The sequence below is a fragment of the Anguilla rostrata genome, chromosome 2 (genome assembly GCF_018555375.3).
Source record: "Anguilla rostrata isolate EN2019 chromosome 2, ASM1855537v3, whole genome shotgun sequence".
Lineage (NCBI taxonomy): Eukaryota > Metazoa > Chordata > Actinopteri > Anguilliformes > Anguillidae > Anguilla > Anguilla rostrata.
This window is the reverse complement of record NC_057934.1, coordinates 57,232,439-57,246,695: the sequence shown is the minus strand read 5'-3', so window position 1 is coordinate 57,246,695 and position 14,257 is coordinate 57,232,439. Positions and strand designations below refer to the sequence as shown.

The window sequence follows — 14,257 nt, the reverse complement described above, 5'->3', positions numbered from 1 at the left end:
TTGACGATGAATACCAGGGCCAATGTGAGCCGCTTGCCGTGTTCTGGTGTCGGTTTTTTACCGACTTCTTCGAATGCCTGGCGCGGTTTCTTAATGACACACTGGCACGCCCAAACCTGGCGCTGAACGGTTCGCTCAGACACGTGAAAAAGAGTAGGCTACGAGGTACCTTAACCTCGGTGTTCGTCAACCTCTAGGTACCTGAATCAAAAATTGTAGCTACAAAACAGAGTAAGACCATCAAGGAATGTGGTGTTACGTTTTCTTTTCTACTAATTCCCAAAAACGTATTTTAACCTCGATGTTGTTTAATCATTGAATAACTGGGGAAAAATACTGCCCTTTACTATATATCTCCTGTTTTTTTTCTCCAATTCCCATTCAGCCTTTACCACAGAGGGCAACACAAGTGATCCATAAATACGAGCCACGAATATATAATCGCGCATGTGACCGTAGTTTGCTAGTCATCGCCTTATTCTCAAAGAAAAAAAACGATGGGAACTACACTGTGTGGGAAAACGCCACGCTGACTGCACCGTGGGCGGGCGGGCGCGCGCGCGTGCGAGCGGGGATGCGAGCACACATGCTTGCGCGTCTGTGTGCAAGTAGTTGTGCAGCTGGTGTCCAGGGAATACAGTACGCTTTCGAATACCGGGATCACGCGCAACGAGAGCGCAAAAATTGGGGAGGAAGTGAGAAGGTGGGTGGGGGGAAAGAAAACATCTGGACCTCATTTGTAGCTGGAGGAGAGAAATAAAAAAAGAACTTCAGTAGAAGGGTCCGTTTTAGCCCTGAACGTTTTCCATCGGTTTCCACAAACAAAAGAAGAGAGACAACGAGAGAGCGAGAGAGTTCTTCTTACTTTTCGGAATCAAGCTTTAGCGACGTCCTATGGAGTATCCGTTTTAATGTCCCGCATCAGGACAATGGGAACCCACTGAGTCCTTATCGGCGCGATGAGGGCTAGGCTACAATCGCCCCATCTTGGAATCTGTCACAAAGGAGATAGCGGCAGATGTTTCAAACGTCCTGCATACTGCCTTTAATTACCCTTATAATTGGGACTGTATAAACGCCGCTTTAAACCCCAGCGTTTGGATTTCTAAGGAAACTGTCTCAATACATAACGTGAGCAATGGAGGCGACATAAGAAATAGTTTCATACATGGCTAGTAGACTTTTTCATGATTATGACTAACTGTTAATCTTTTTTTACCAGTAGGCTAGCCTACCAGTATTTTGAAAAGTGTATACGTAGCCTAGCCGACAGAAGTCACTGAATATTAGGCTACTTATAAAACCAACATTTGAAAGCAAATGCAAACGCTACAAACAGCTTCTTCACCTCGGGTTACGAATATGGGGTAAGTGAACATAAATGTGGTTGTTGTCATTATCAAGATGATCGATCCCAATTACTTTCTTGCTTTCCAATGAAGTTCAAATATTGTTAACCTTGCCTGGAAATGTCTTCGTTTATCGCACTTTTCTTCGGGGTTGATAACCAAGCGGTTTCGAAAAGCACGATAAAGTCGCCTCCAGCTGTTAAAAGCGTGTAGAGAGTTGAGATTTTGACCCGAAGCCTTTCCGCCGATATTACGCGGGTCATTTCCTCGAGAGGGGAAACGAGGCAATACGCACGGGCACACTCAACACGAGCTGTCATTTAGAAGCCAGTCCAACCTGCTAAGTAGCGTACTGTCCATCAGTCATACACGCTGCCATTTAAAGGGCATGGCATGTTTGCAATGCTGTAGGCCCTTGATGTTAGAATATTACATGTGGTAATTATCTTGTTATAGGGTACATTTCCTGTGCACAATATACAGAGGAAGTTCCCCAGTTAACGACGCTGCTGCAGATGAGGTGCTTCATAAATTCAATCTGTGCCGCCGTATTTGTTTCGATCAATGCATATAGCAAAATTTCAGTCTGTTTTCTGAAAGTGTTTCCACTGCAATCAGACCACACTGTATGTTCGTCAGCACCATATTGAACAGTAGATGATTATAGTAGCCTATCTATAGGCTTGGTGACCAGGAATGACAGTTTAATAGGCAATCTTTTGCTGGCATTAAGACATTGGCACTCTGGGCATTTTACAAACTGGTGTACACAGTGGCTGTTATTTTACTAATTTGCTAACTACCTGTGCGAACATGACAAGTAAGGACACACACCATGATACATGCTTTAATGGTTTCTAACATTTGGGCTTAGCGGTTAACTGGGAATGGGAATGACCATTTCCATGTTGGTCTTTGTACACAGTAAAATGTCCAGTGTCAATTCAACTCTAGCAGATAACTTTCGGGCCCCATTGGGTCTGTCTCTCAGAGCTGATTTTACATTTAGAAAATGTTGTATGCAAACTTTGCAAACACTACAAATGTTGTTTTTCATGACAGTAATGACATACACGATTTATAGGATTTCAGTTAGAAATTATACATAGTAATATGTCAAAGGACACTGCTGAGGATAAGCAGGTATAGATAATGGATGGATGGATAGATGCAAAACAGCAAATGTACATCATTTGATGAGTGACCATGCTCTGCCATTTTGAAATGAGTTAGGGGACCAAGGCATTTACCAGAAAATTCCCAATTCTGATGATGCTCAGTCAAATGCAAGGTGGTCATTTTGGCTCAAGCAGAAGGGCAACTGTAGCTGGTTGCACGCCCCTCCATTGCCGTAGTATAGCCATCTAGAGCTCCTTTACGGTGTGATGAAGTAGCTTTTGCGACCGGGTCCCAGGTGAGTGACAGCTGGCCTTGTTCTGGCAGGGGAAGGGGTGGGAAATGGGTCTGTGTGATCCAGGGTTACTCCGGTTACTGTAGCCATGTGCCACACCCACAGGGTACCAGTTGCCATCAGGGGGAACAAGTGGATAACTGAAGAGGGGGGCTTGGACTACATTCCTCCGCCCCTTCCCCCCCAAGGAAAACCAGTTGGCAAAAATGTTATTGTCTAGTAGGGGTGCATTCCCTTCTCTGGGACTGGAAGAAACTTATGTTATACTGGGACACTGTGCTATAGGAGGTGCCCAGATGTGTTCGCTGGTGATCATTGGAGACTGGGTAGGGGTTAGAGTATGGGGATTAACCCTGGTGTCCTGCTCAAATTCCCAGATTATGTGAATCCATATTATCGCCACATTTTAGTAATTGTATAATGTAAAATTATATAACATGTTTACAAGCCTAGAGGCATATTTTCTGATCATCATAGATATGGAGGATGGTAAAGTTATAGATTTCTCCTGGAAAAGTCAAATATTCTATTATGTGCAACACAGAGAAAAGACAATGAATTGGAAACTGTACATACACGGTATACACGTGCGCGCGCACACACACACGCACATTCGCACACACACACACAGAGGAAAGTGTACACACGAATATCAGGCAGCATGCAAACCTACAATATCCTGGCCCAGAGAATCTATTGATCTGCCTTCTGGGAATTTTGGCTTTTAAACATAAAAATCAATAATGTTCCTGCTGACATTCCTGTTAAACACATCATTGTTACCAGTGAAGATCGATAAGTCACAGGCAATTGGAGAAATATCACCGTTGAGATCTTCAATACATCAGTCGTGTACATCAGGTAGGTCTATGTGGGGAAGTCAGTGGATCGCAGTGGTTTTAACAAAGAACTTCACATTTACAAACACTTTTCATGTTGAAAATCCCAGCATAACCAACGAAAAAGAACAGAAGGGGAGCCACAGAACTGATAAAATATCAGAAATTTAAAAGATTATAAAGGGGTGTGAAGTACATGAATAAAAACGGAAAATGATTTCAACAAAGCATTAACAACAGCAAATGGGGAAAAAAGAAAAAAAACAAACAATCTACGTTTAACTATTTAAGAGAAGAAAAGGTCAGTTCACAGTGAAGTCAGATTCTCTGGGGTGGGATGGTAGCGTTCCCTAATACAGTAATTCTGCTGGTTATCGGTGCCCAGAAGTCTCGGTAAAAGATGGCAGGAATATTTTGTGCGTTGCTGTTTCTGAATGAAAAGCCGGGAATTGAGGTTTAAATGGTAAATGCTCTGACTGCACCAGGGTTCGAATTACGGGGGGATTGGGGGAGTCTGACCCCCCTAATTAAGACTAGGGCCCGACCGATATATCGGTTTGGCCGATATTTCGGCCATTATTTGACTTTTTTGACGACATCGGGATCGGCAGTTATGCCGCCGATGTGTCCCGATTTTTTAATAAGTATAATAAACAAAAAAACAATGATTATTTATCTGTACTTGTCTGTTCGAACGTTGTAATTGCTATTTACTAGAATTATCCAGTCGAGGGAGCTCTAATACAAGTGTGAACTGCAGCAGCTGACGCGCTACTTTACTTTACTCTAATAAGACGTTTGTCACTCGTGCCTCATCCAATATTCTCCACTGCAAGACTTGTCTGCACAGATTCGATTGCTGCAATAAAGGTATGTATATTTAGTGAAAGTTTTTCATTAAATGCGTTTATACGACCACTATGTTTATCAATCCTCATTATCAAGCGAGCGAGCTAGCTAACATATTTGGTTCACTTTAGCAAGCTAGCTGGCTAGCAAGCCTTTATGAAGTGGCAGTGAGCACATAAGCAGCGTAGGATCTACATTTCCAGAGGACATCGCTGTATTCTCAGATAAATAACCAGCCAAAATAAAATGGTGATTGAATGCATCACACGTTTGTTTTTTTATCTGAGATAATGATATTAGCTACTATGATGCTGTGTCAGTAACCAACGCGTTATTGCAGGCGAGTGTGTCATCTAGTCACGCGTCATCGTAGCAAGCTAACCAGACAGTAAAAAACGCAGATAAAACACTTCTAACATGGATCATTTTAAGCCGTGCTATCTAGCTTTGTCGTGATAACATGAGAGAAGGATTGCTGTTGGAGAAGTGAATCAACCAACAGTTAGCGCGGGTAACCTGCACGAAAGCGCATTGTAGTTTTTTCACGTATTTCATCCAGTCAATTTAATTTCATCTAACGTTACACTTGATTCACTCTTTAGCTCCGCTAGATAATGTCTTACTCTTTGAGATCGTGTAGTAGAAATAAAATAAGAAAATATAATTCATTTAACTTACTGAGAATATATAATAAGAAATAATGAGGCTAATAGCTAATGCGTTATTGCGAGCGAGTGTGTCATCTAGTCACACGTATTGTAGCGCATTGTAGTTATTTTCACCACCGAATTCTTATGGACAGGGAAGTTCGCTAGATATTCTTACTCTTTTAGATCATGTAGTAGGAATAAAATTAGAAAATATAATTAATGTACTGATAATAGATACTAAGAAATAATAATAACAAATTAATAACAACAACAATAATATTCATATAAATACATGTTTGAAACTGGAAAACTGATTTTTTTTAATTAATTTTTTTATAGATGGCTGGAAAAGAAAGGAGTAAAAGCAAGGTGTGGAGTTATTTTGATTTCACACACTTAAAGATGGTGTTAATATATATATATATATTTAATTTAATATCATATTTTACTTTTTTATCTAAAAAGTTGTGTGTTTATTTTTATTTTTATTTGTTTGCTTATAAGTTAAATGTTCTCAAATATAGAAACTTTAATAAAATATAAGTTTTTCAAATTGATTTGAAAATGTTGCACTTTTTGACAAAATATCGGTCAAAACATCGGTAATCAGTGGGCTAGGACTCTCCAAAATCGGCATCGGACCCAAAAATCTGGCATCGGTCGGGCTCGACTTAATACTTGGACCCCCCCAAAAGGGGTGAAAACAACAGGTCGGGGGGGGGGGGGTCGAAACATTTATATATCCTTCTTACCTGTAATCGTAAATATTACAATATATTTCCCATCAGTGGCGTCACTAGGGTTGGTATCTAGTGACGCCACTGATGGGAAATATATTGTAATATTTACGATTACAGGTAAGAAGGATATATAAATGTTTCGACCCCCCCGACCTGTTGTTTTTACTTCTTTTGGGGGGGGTCCAAGTCTTAATTAGGGGGGTCAGACCCCCCCAGTCCCCCCCATAATTCGAACCCTGGACTGCACCCTTGCCCGTCTGAAAAGAGAGCTATGACAGCGAGGTAAGCGCACCTGCCAGACGTGACGCCGCAGAAAGGGTTGGGAGGAACGCGGATGTTGGTTTATATGATGCATACACTAACATCGGGAAAACATAACTTTGCGGATTTGTGGGGAGGACGTTGTTATGTGTAGAAACCTCAGCTCAACCTTTATGACAACATTGCAGTGATGTTTTCTGGGCCTGTTTCCACCCAGTGTCAGGGCGGCAGTTTGTGGCGATTCCAGATCCCTTTAAATTTATTTTAAGTACACGTTTAGGAAAAGCTGTACTTCTATTTAGCTTTTGCGGACACAGAATTACACCTCAAATATACCAAATCACTGAACTGCGGCCTTTTGGATTTTAAAAATCACATTTAATCAATCGCTCTTGATTGGTGGATTCTTCCTCATTATCACAGAACTTGGAAAAGGAGTGTACCCGCTCTCCTCTCCCAAACGGGAAAACTATCCAGACTTAGATTAACTGTAAAAGAAACAGACTCAATTTTCCTCTCGAAAACAACATTGTCATTGTCTCAGTTGGGAACTTTGGTGAAGTTGGGTGTGACACAGGCAGACAGACCAGCAGACAAACGGGCTGACAGAAAGACGAACATACAGACATCACCCCTGTCCGCATTGAAATCTGCAGTAAAGACAATCTGATGTTTCTAAGAACAAAGACAACGCTGTTCTGCTCATTTAAACCGCATATACAATGACTGTGCACATTTACATATAACTACTCTCAGATTCCACCTTTATTTCCGATTCTGTGATGCTCCCTATAATGGTAAACTGAGGTAAATCATTTCCCAAAGACATTATACACTTCCAGCTCTGATTGCTCACTCTGTTATTAGACAAGCAACTTCATCTTAGAGGAAGTCGTTGATGATAAAAATAAGAATTGTACACAGTAAATCACACAGCGAGACATGCAGGCTGATCTTGCGGTGAGATATGAACTGATCTCTGAATGTTCTGATGAAAACAAACTGTTCTCTCGATGCAACAGATGTTATGGACGGATCTCTTAGTGCAATGATAGTTAAGATGCTTGTCGTTTAATACAGTAAAACATGCAGGGTGAAGTCTCTGCATTGACATATGGACTGCCGTTGATAATTATGGGCTGATCTATTTGTGCAGTGAGACACTGTGGTCTTATAATGCAGCCAGACGAATAAGCCGATCACTCATTCGGATTTATCTCTGAATGAGATATATGGCTTTACTTTGCAGTGAGATACTGGTTGATCTCTTAATACAGGGTGATATATGTTGGGGATTATCTAGCCTCTCTCTAAAAGAGAATCCAGTTAAAGAAAGGCACCTTTCTTTTCCTCTGTCAGTTGCTGTGGAAACACAGGTTAGGAAAGATCACGGGACGGAGCACTTAGGCGATCCAGAGGGAAAAACACAACGACAAAGGACACATTTCCCTGGCAGCAGTTAGACCTAGCCCCGTCAGCCAGTCTCAGATACATGGTCCACGTGTTCTTAAATGAGGCGTCACCTACTACTAGGATACATTAGTAAGTTCCTTCCGATGGGTAGGGCCAACTCTTAGACTGCACGTGTTTGTCCTATATTTACGTGTAAATCAGAAACCACAATTCTGACACTGCAGTCTATTTATGAACCCGTGTTCAAATACCATTGGAACTAGGGGGGAAAAAAATGCAAGGATTCGGGCTGTCTGGGTAGTGTAGAGGTATAAGCACTCGCCTACCACCTCAGAGGCCCGGGTTCAATCCCTGGCAGCGGTACATCCGGCTTGGTCAGACGTTCCTACAAACACTATTGGCAGTGTTCACGGGTGAGGGTATGAATCCTGATCATTGCAATAGCGACTCCTACTAGTTGGTCGGGGCGCCTGTTCAGTGGGGAGGGGATCTGGGGGAGATAGCATGAACCGTTACGCTCTCCCAGTGAAACGCCTCACTGTCAGGTGAAAAGAAGTGGCTGGTAACTCCACATGTATCGGAGGAGACGTGGTAGTCTACACCCTCCCCAGACCGACAGACGATAGCGCATTGACCAGGACTGTGATACACACAGGGAATTGGTATAATGACTAAACTGGGGAGAAAATGGCAAAAATAAATTTGAGGATTCCTCAAAGTTAAAAAACGCTTTATGGATGGACATCGCTCTAGGTAAGAGCGTCTGTCAATTGACAGTAATGTAGGCCTAATTGTGATATAGTTCAACGAACAGCATACTAAAAATAGCGTCATGCAAGAACAATAAATAGCGTATGAATTAAAACCCATTGTAAAAGGCTATAATTCAGCAGCTCTCGCTGGTTTTGGCAGCGTCTCCGTACGATGTAAAGCCTCTGCCGTACACTGGGCCTGCCTGCCTGCCTGGTGTCAGTTTTGCGGGGGGGGGACGGGGACCTGTCGGAATCGCTGGCCTTTTTCTTCTTTACAAGGCTCTCCGGTGAGCGCCGTATTTTCACTGTCGCGTTCCTTCTGTCTGGGGATTTCTCCTAGCTGTCGTGTGTGGAGCCAATACACGAAATAAATGGGGGTGATTTTTGGGTCAAGCGGCGCCGGGCCGGTTTAAATCGCCGCCGCTTACGCCAGCTCGGACAGGTCCATGGACAGAAACGCTCCCTGGCGGCGGCCGTCTTTCAGGGTGTGATTTATGTCTCCCGGTACACTTACCCGACTGCAAATTGTATGGCTCGCATAATGGACGTGAAGTTGACACGGTCAGAATCACACGATTAATGGGGTCCATTTAGGTATCTTGTGACTCCATTAAAGCAGGGATACATTTTTACTGCATGCTAGTAATTAATAATTCATGTCCGCTCTCTGTATCCCCGTTTAGTGGTAGCCCATTTCTATGACGGCCATTGAAGTGTAACTTCAGTCTCTATTGATTTTACGCGCAAGATAAAAGGTTATGAACGAGCGTTGAGAGAAATCTCAACGTTTGCTGAACGTGAGGCACGTAGCCAGGGCTCATCAGTTTCGTTGACATGAAATGACATCAGAGCTGACGTCTTTGCTCCAGCAACAAAGAGAAGAAGTTAAGTCAGTTTCACAGAGTGGGTGTAGTTTTCGACGGGATTTGAAGTGACGACGCAGAACAAAGGGGTGATGCTACTATGGTAAAAATGCAATAGCACTGCGACATTGTGACACTACGCCGCTTTCGACAGGACTTTCTCTTATAAACCTGCGCCCAATCACCGGGGTAAAGGAAGCAGTGACCGTTACGCCGGTATTAAGCTATATCAATGGCCGCATTTCGAACCGTGGCCTGTTTGGAAACGAGCGTAGGAGAGGCGGGTGTGGTCCATGCGATGATGTCAGGAGCAGTAATAAAGTTGACAGTGATATAATGTTAATAATGTCCGCCGTCTGCTCAGAGAATGACTCCCACATGGACAGATCCAGAGAAAAGGGCAGCATGCGGCAGAGAAAGAAGCCATTGTTCTCCATTCCTGCAACAGGAAATGGCTCTGACATCATAACTGGCACGAAAAAAAACAGCTGTGCTGTGCACTGGTCTGCGTTTTGCTGTGTGTGTGTGTGTGTGTGTGTGTGTCTGCAGCAGGGAAAGCAGCTGTGTGGAGTTTTGGCCAAGGCAGCAGTGTGGAGCATTGGCTATAGCAGCAGTGTGGAGCAGTGGTCAGAGCAGCAGTGTGGAGCAGTGATCAGAGCAGCACCATGGAGCAGTGGCTAGAGCAGCAGTGTGGAACAGGAGTCAGAGCAGCAGTGTGGAGCAGTAGTCAGAGCAGCAGTGTGGAGCAGTGGTCAGAGCAGCAGTGTGGAGCAGTGGTTAGAGCAGCAGTGTGGAGCAGTGTTCAGAGCAGCAGGGTGGAACAGTAGTCAGAGCAGCAGTGTGGAGCAGTGATCAGAGCAGCACCATGGAGCAGTGGCTAGAGCAGCAGTGTGGAACAGGAGTCAGAGCAGCAGTGTGGAGCAGTAGTCAGAGCAGCAGTGTGGAGCAGTGTTCAGAGCAGCAGGGTGGAGCAGTGGTTAGAGCAGCAGAGTGGAGCAGTGTTCAGAGCAGCAGGGTGGAGCAGTGGTTAGAGCAGCAGTGTGGAGCAGTGTTCAGAGCAGCAGGGTGGAGCAATGGTCAAAGCAGCAGTGTGGTGCAGTGGTTATAGCTGCAGTGGTCAGAGCAGCAGTGTGGAGCAATGGTCAGAGCAACAGTGTGAAGCAGAGGTCCGAGCAACCGTGTGGAACAGTGGTCAGCATGGATCAGTGGTCACAGCAGCAGTGATCAGCTCTTTCTGGTGTTACGTTGCTGTTACAGATTCCTCTTCTGTGACCCTTGATCTGAGCCGCTGCCTTGAACACATTACTGTCAGTACTGTCCTGAATAACTGGCTAATAATTAATTCTGGGCTGTGCATTTTGGGTGTTATTCTGTTGAGGGTTGAGGTTTAGGGTTTGCATCGAGCCAGTGTCTGCGCTGGATTCAAACGCAGCAGTGTTGGCTGTTGCTTATTTCTCCCTGAGACCTTATGAGCTGGCAGAGCTCACAGTGGGAAGCAGGGGAGATATGTAGCACATTAAACTGCCAAGCTGAAAATTAACCGCAATGTGTGATAGCTGTCTCTATTGCTGTAATTTAGTAATTTTCTGCTGCCTCTAGCTTAAATTCACTGTGTTGGCACTGTTGTGAGCAACGTTCACTGCATTAACGTTGTGTTTGTTGGCATTTTCCATTGTGTTAGTGCTGTGTTTGTGAGTGCTGTTCACTGTGTTAGTGCTGTTTGTGAGCATGTTCACTGTGTTAGTGTTGTGGATAACGTTCACTGTGTTAGCGCAGTGCCCTGCATGTATTTTCAGCTTTGTCTCTAGAGCTGAGTAGCAGCGTTTGCTGTGTTTTAAAGCTGCGGTCACTGTTTTGCTGTGCTGGCTAATGGTGGATGCATACACTGGCTTGCTTGCAGTCACTCTTGAGTCTAGTTTTTCTGGAAGTCTTTTTTTTTGTGTTATGTAACATCATCTCAATCGTCTTGACCACGCCTATTTTTCCTTTCTACACAGGTGACCTCATTTGGACATCCTGGGCAGCTGTGGCTGGGAGGGGGGAAGTCATTCAAGCTCTGCAGCTCCCCACCCCCACCCAGACCCCTCCCCCCGCCCCCCCACACGCACTCCAAAGAGAATGAACATTTGTCCCAGTGCTGCAGCCTGTCGTGTTGTCGCCACGGGAACCATGTACCAGGACTACTACAACGTGTCCGTCATCCAGGTCTACTACCGCTACGCCAAGGATATGAGCCAGGAGGAGCTGGAGAAGCGCATGCGCAGCGGGGCGGGACTGAGCGCGCTCTCCCTGGCCCTCCTGGTGGTCTGCAGCGTCATCATCCTGGAGAACGTCCTGGTGCTGGCAGCCGTCTGCCGCAACAAGAAGTTCCACACCGCCATGTTCTTCTTCATCGGCAACTTGGCCTTCTCCGACCTGCTGGCCGGCTCCGCCTACATTGCCAACGTGCTGCTGTCGGGCCCCCGGACGTTCCGCCTGGCGCCCGTGGAGTGGTTCGTGCGCGAGGGCACGGCCTTCATCGCCCTGGCGGCCTCCGTCTTCAGCCTGCTGGCCATCGCCATCGAGCGCTACGTTGCCATCACCAAGGTGAGGGTGTACGGCTCCAGCGGGGGCTGCCGGGTGTTCCTGCTCATCGGGGCGTGCTGGGTCACCTCCGTGCTCCTGGGCGGGCTGCCCATCATGGGCTGGAACTGCGTGGGGCGCCTCCTGGAGTGCTCCGCCGTGCTGCCGCTCTACTCCAAGCGATACATCCTCTTCGTGGTGACCATCTTCAGCATCATCCTGCTCTCCATCGTCATCCTCTACGTGCGCATCTACCTGATCGTGCGCTCCAGCCACCGGGAGGCGGCCAGCTCGCCGGCGTACGCCCTGCTGAAGACGGTCACCATCGTGCTGGGCGTGTTCATCGTGTGCTGGCTGCCCGCCTTCACCGTGCTGCTGCTGGACACGTCCTGCAGCATGGCGTCCTGCCCCGTGCTCTCCCGCGCCGACGTCTTCTTCGGCCTGGCCACGCTCAACTCGGCGCTCAACCCGCTCATCTACACGCTGCGGAGCAAGGACATGCGCCGCGAGTTCCTGCGGGTGCTGTGCTGCTGGGGGCTGCTCAGGGGCGGGCGGCCGTCCCACAGGTGCGCCGTCCCGCTCAAGAGCTCCAGCTCCCTGGAGCACCACCACCACCACTGCTCCGAGAGGGACGAGCAGCAGAACACGCCCATCATGCAGGACTGCACCACCTGCGTCTGACTGTACAGGGGGAGGGCAAGAGGCACCCCTGCAGTACCTGCGTGACTGTCGGGGTAGGGGGGAGGCCTCAGCACAGCTCCGGCCCACACCCATCATGCAGGACTGCACCACCTGCGTCTGACTGTACAGGGGGGAGGGGAGCACAAACAAAAGCCACACAATCATGCAGGACTGCACCACCTGCGTCTGACTGTACAGGGGGGGAGGGGAGGCACTTAAAACAGCACAAGCTCCAGGCCACACCCATCATGCAGGACTGCACCACCTGCGTCTGACTGTACAGGGGGGAGGGGAAGCACTTAAAACAGACACAAGCTCTACGCCACCCCCATGCAATGACCATCGTCTGACTGTACAGGGGGGAGGGGACGGACTTAAAACAGACACAAGCTCCAGGCCACGCCCATCATGCAGGATTGTGCCACCTGCGTCTGACTACGTGGGGGGAGGGGAGGGCACCTAAACAGGCTCAAGCTGCAGGCCACACCCATTGTGTGTGAATGTACCACCTCTGTCTGACTATATGGTGTGAAGGGCAGGGAAAGAAACTGCAGATGGGGCTGGTGGTGAAGGCACCGACAGGCACAAGCGCCTGGCAACCACCATTATGAATTATGAAAGAATAAACCACCTCCGTCTGACTGCGGGGGAGGAGGTGAGCTTGAAGGAACATCAGAAGTGGGAGGTGAGAGCTGAAGCAAACTGAAACTCCCCCCTCCCCCACCATCCCCCAAAGCCTGACCCTGTCTTACCTCTCCCTAGCCTCAAACAGCAGACGCTTTGGCTGGAATGCCTGAGGTCACATGACTAATGAGCTCTCAGGGTCCAGGGGTCCCAGAACATAACAGTGAGTATCTCAATACCCCAAGACCCAGTCATGGCCCAGTATCAACACCAAAATACTCCAAAACTACAGTGTCTGCAGGTGTGAATGAAAGTGTGACTGTTTGTCACTTCTGTGTGTGTGTGTGCTGGCTGTTATGTGTAACAAAAACAAAAACAATGTGTGTCTAGTGAGGTCTTTTTTGTGCATTATGCGTGCGTGTGTGTGTGTGTGTGTGTACTGTAATGTGTGAAGAGCAGAACCCTTAAATAGGTCCGGTACTCAGAAGACTCCATTACAGGCACGGTAAGCCAGCAGGTCCATTTTTGGCAGTAGTCTCAGCGGCGGCATTTTTGTTGCACCAGTTGAAGGACACCGAGGCCTTGGATCAGACAGTGTGACTGTGTAACGTTCACACAGTGACCAAACGCCGCGGACGGCCGCGTCTCCCGCCACGGACGCCTGCCAAGCGCACGGAAACGGCGCCTCCTCCTCGTCCAGCGGGGAAACGTTGCAAAACCGCTGTGGCAATGTTCCTGTAACGTTGCGCCACACTGCCACATGGCAGGCATGGGGAAATAGTGCTTTTCTGTTTTTGTGCTATTTGCATGTTATATGTGAATGTAAAATGTTACATTTTTAACAGACTATGAATATTATCCCATCTAGCCAAATGGCCATATTTAAAACTTCTTTGTTTTTTTTGTTTTTTGTTTTTTGTTGAATGTGAACAACATTCTTGCTATCAGGTTGCAAACATGTCTTTAAAGCATCTTCTCCCAGATAATAAGCATCATGTGACCTGAACCTGTTTACAATGACGCTGAGAAGTTGTGGTTTGGATGAGGGGGGGCCAGGAAGAAACATTAAAATGTGCATGTCAGCATGTCATTCACCACAACTTTACAGCAACATTGTAAAAGGGTTACCATATCTTCTGCTAGTGAGGACATAGTACATGTATGAGGCCATTGCTGCCTGATACTTCTGCTTGGGGGGAGAGGGGTTGGGAGTGGGGGTTGGGGTGGGGTGGAACTGAAGCGGGTGGTACTACAGGCAGGGTT

General features: G+C 46.7%; 1 protein-coding gene and 1 long non-coding RNA gene across 4 annotated transcripts; one reads left to right on the top strand and one right to left on the bottom strand.

Annotated features, from left to right (window-relative positions):
• Positions 1-533: 533 nt before the first annotated feature.
• LOC135248570 (sphingosine 1-phosphate receptor 2-like) lies at positions 534-12,376 on the top strand. The gene is made up of 2 exons (XM_064323364.1): positions 534-1,367; positions 11,125-12,376. Exon 2 carries the CDS (start codon positions 11,246-11,248, stop codon positions 12,368-12,370), a length of 1,125 nt encoding a protein of 374 aa, XP_064179434.1. The 5' UTR covers positions 534-1,367; positions 11,125-11,245; the 3' UTR covers positions 12,371-12,376.
• On the bottom strand, positions 12,239-13,080 carry LOC135248571 (uncharacterized). Of its 3 annotated transcripts, none has more exons than XR_010328456.1 (4): positions 12,880-13,080; positions 12,711-12,795; positions 12,551-12,635; positions 12,239-12,360 (listed from the first exon to the last, which is right to left on the bottom strand). It is a non-coding gene; the product is annotated as an uncharacterized LOC135248571 (long non-coding RNA). The 3 variants fall into 3 exon arrangements; XR_010328454.1 differs by lacking the exon at positions 12,239-12,360 and adding an exon at positions 12,445-12,481; XR_010328455.1 differs by lacking the exons at positions 12,239-12,360; positions 12,711-12,795 and adding an exon at positions 12,445-12,481 and having other exon boundaries at positions 12,880-13,079.
• Positions 13,081-14,257: the final 1,177 nt, after the last annotated feature.

What these genes read in the sequence shown, in the direction of transcription:
- LOC135248570 (XM_064323364.1), top strand. Translation starts at nt 11,246, where the DNA reads ATGAACATTTGTCCCAGTGCTGCAGCCTGTCGTGTTGTCGCCACGGGA.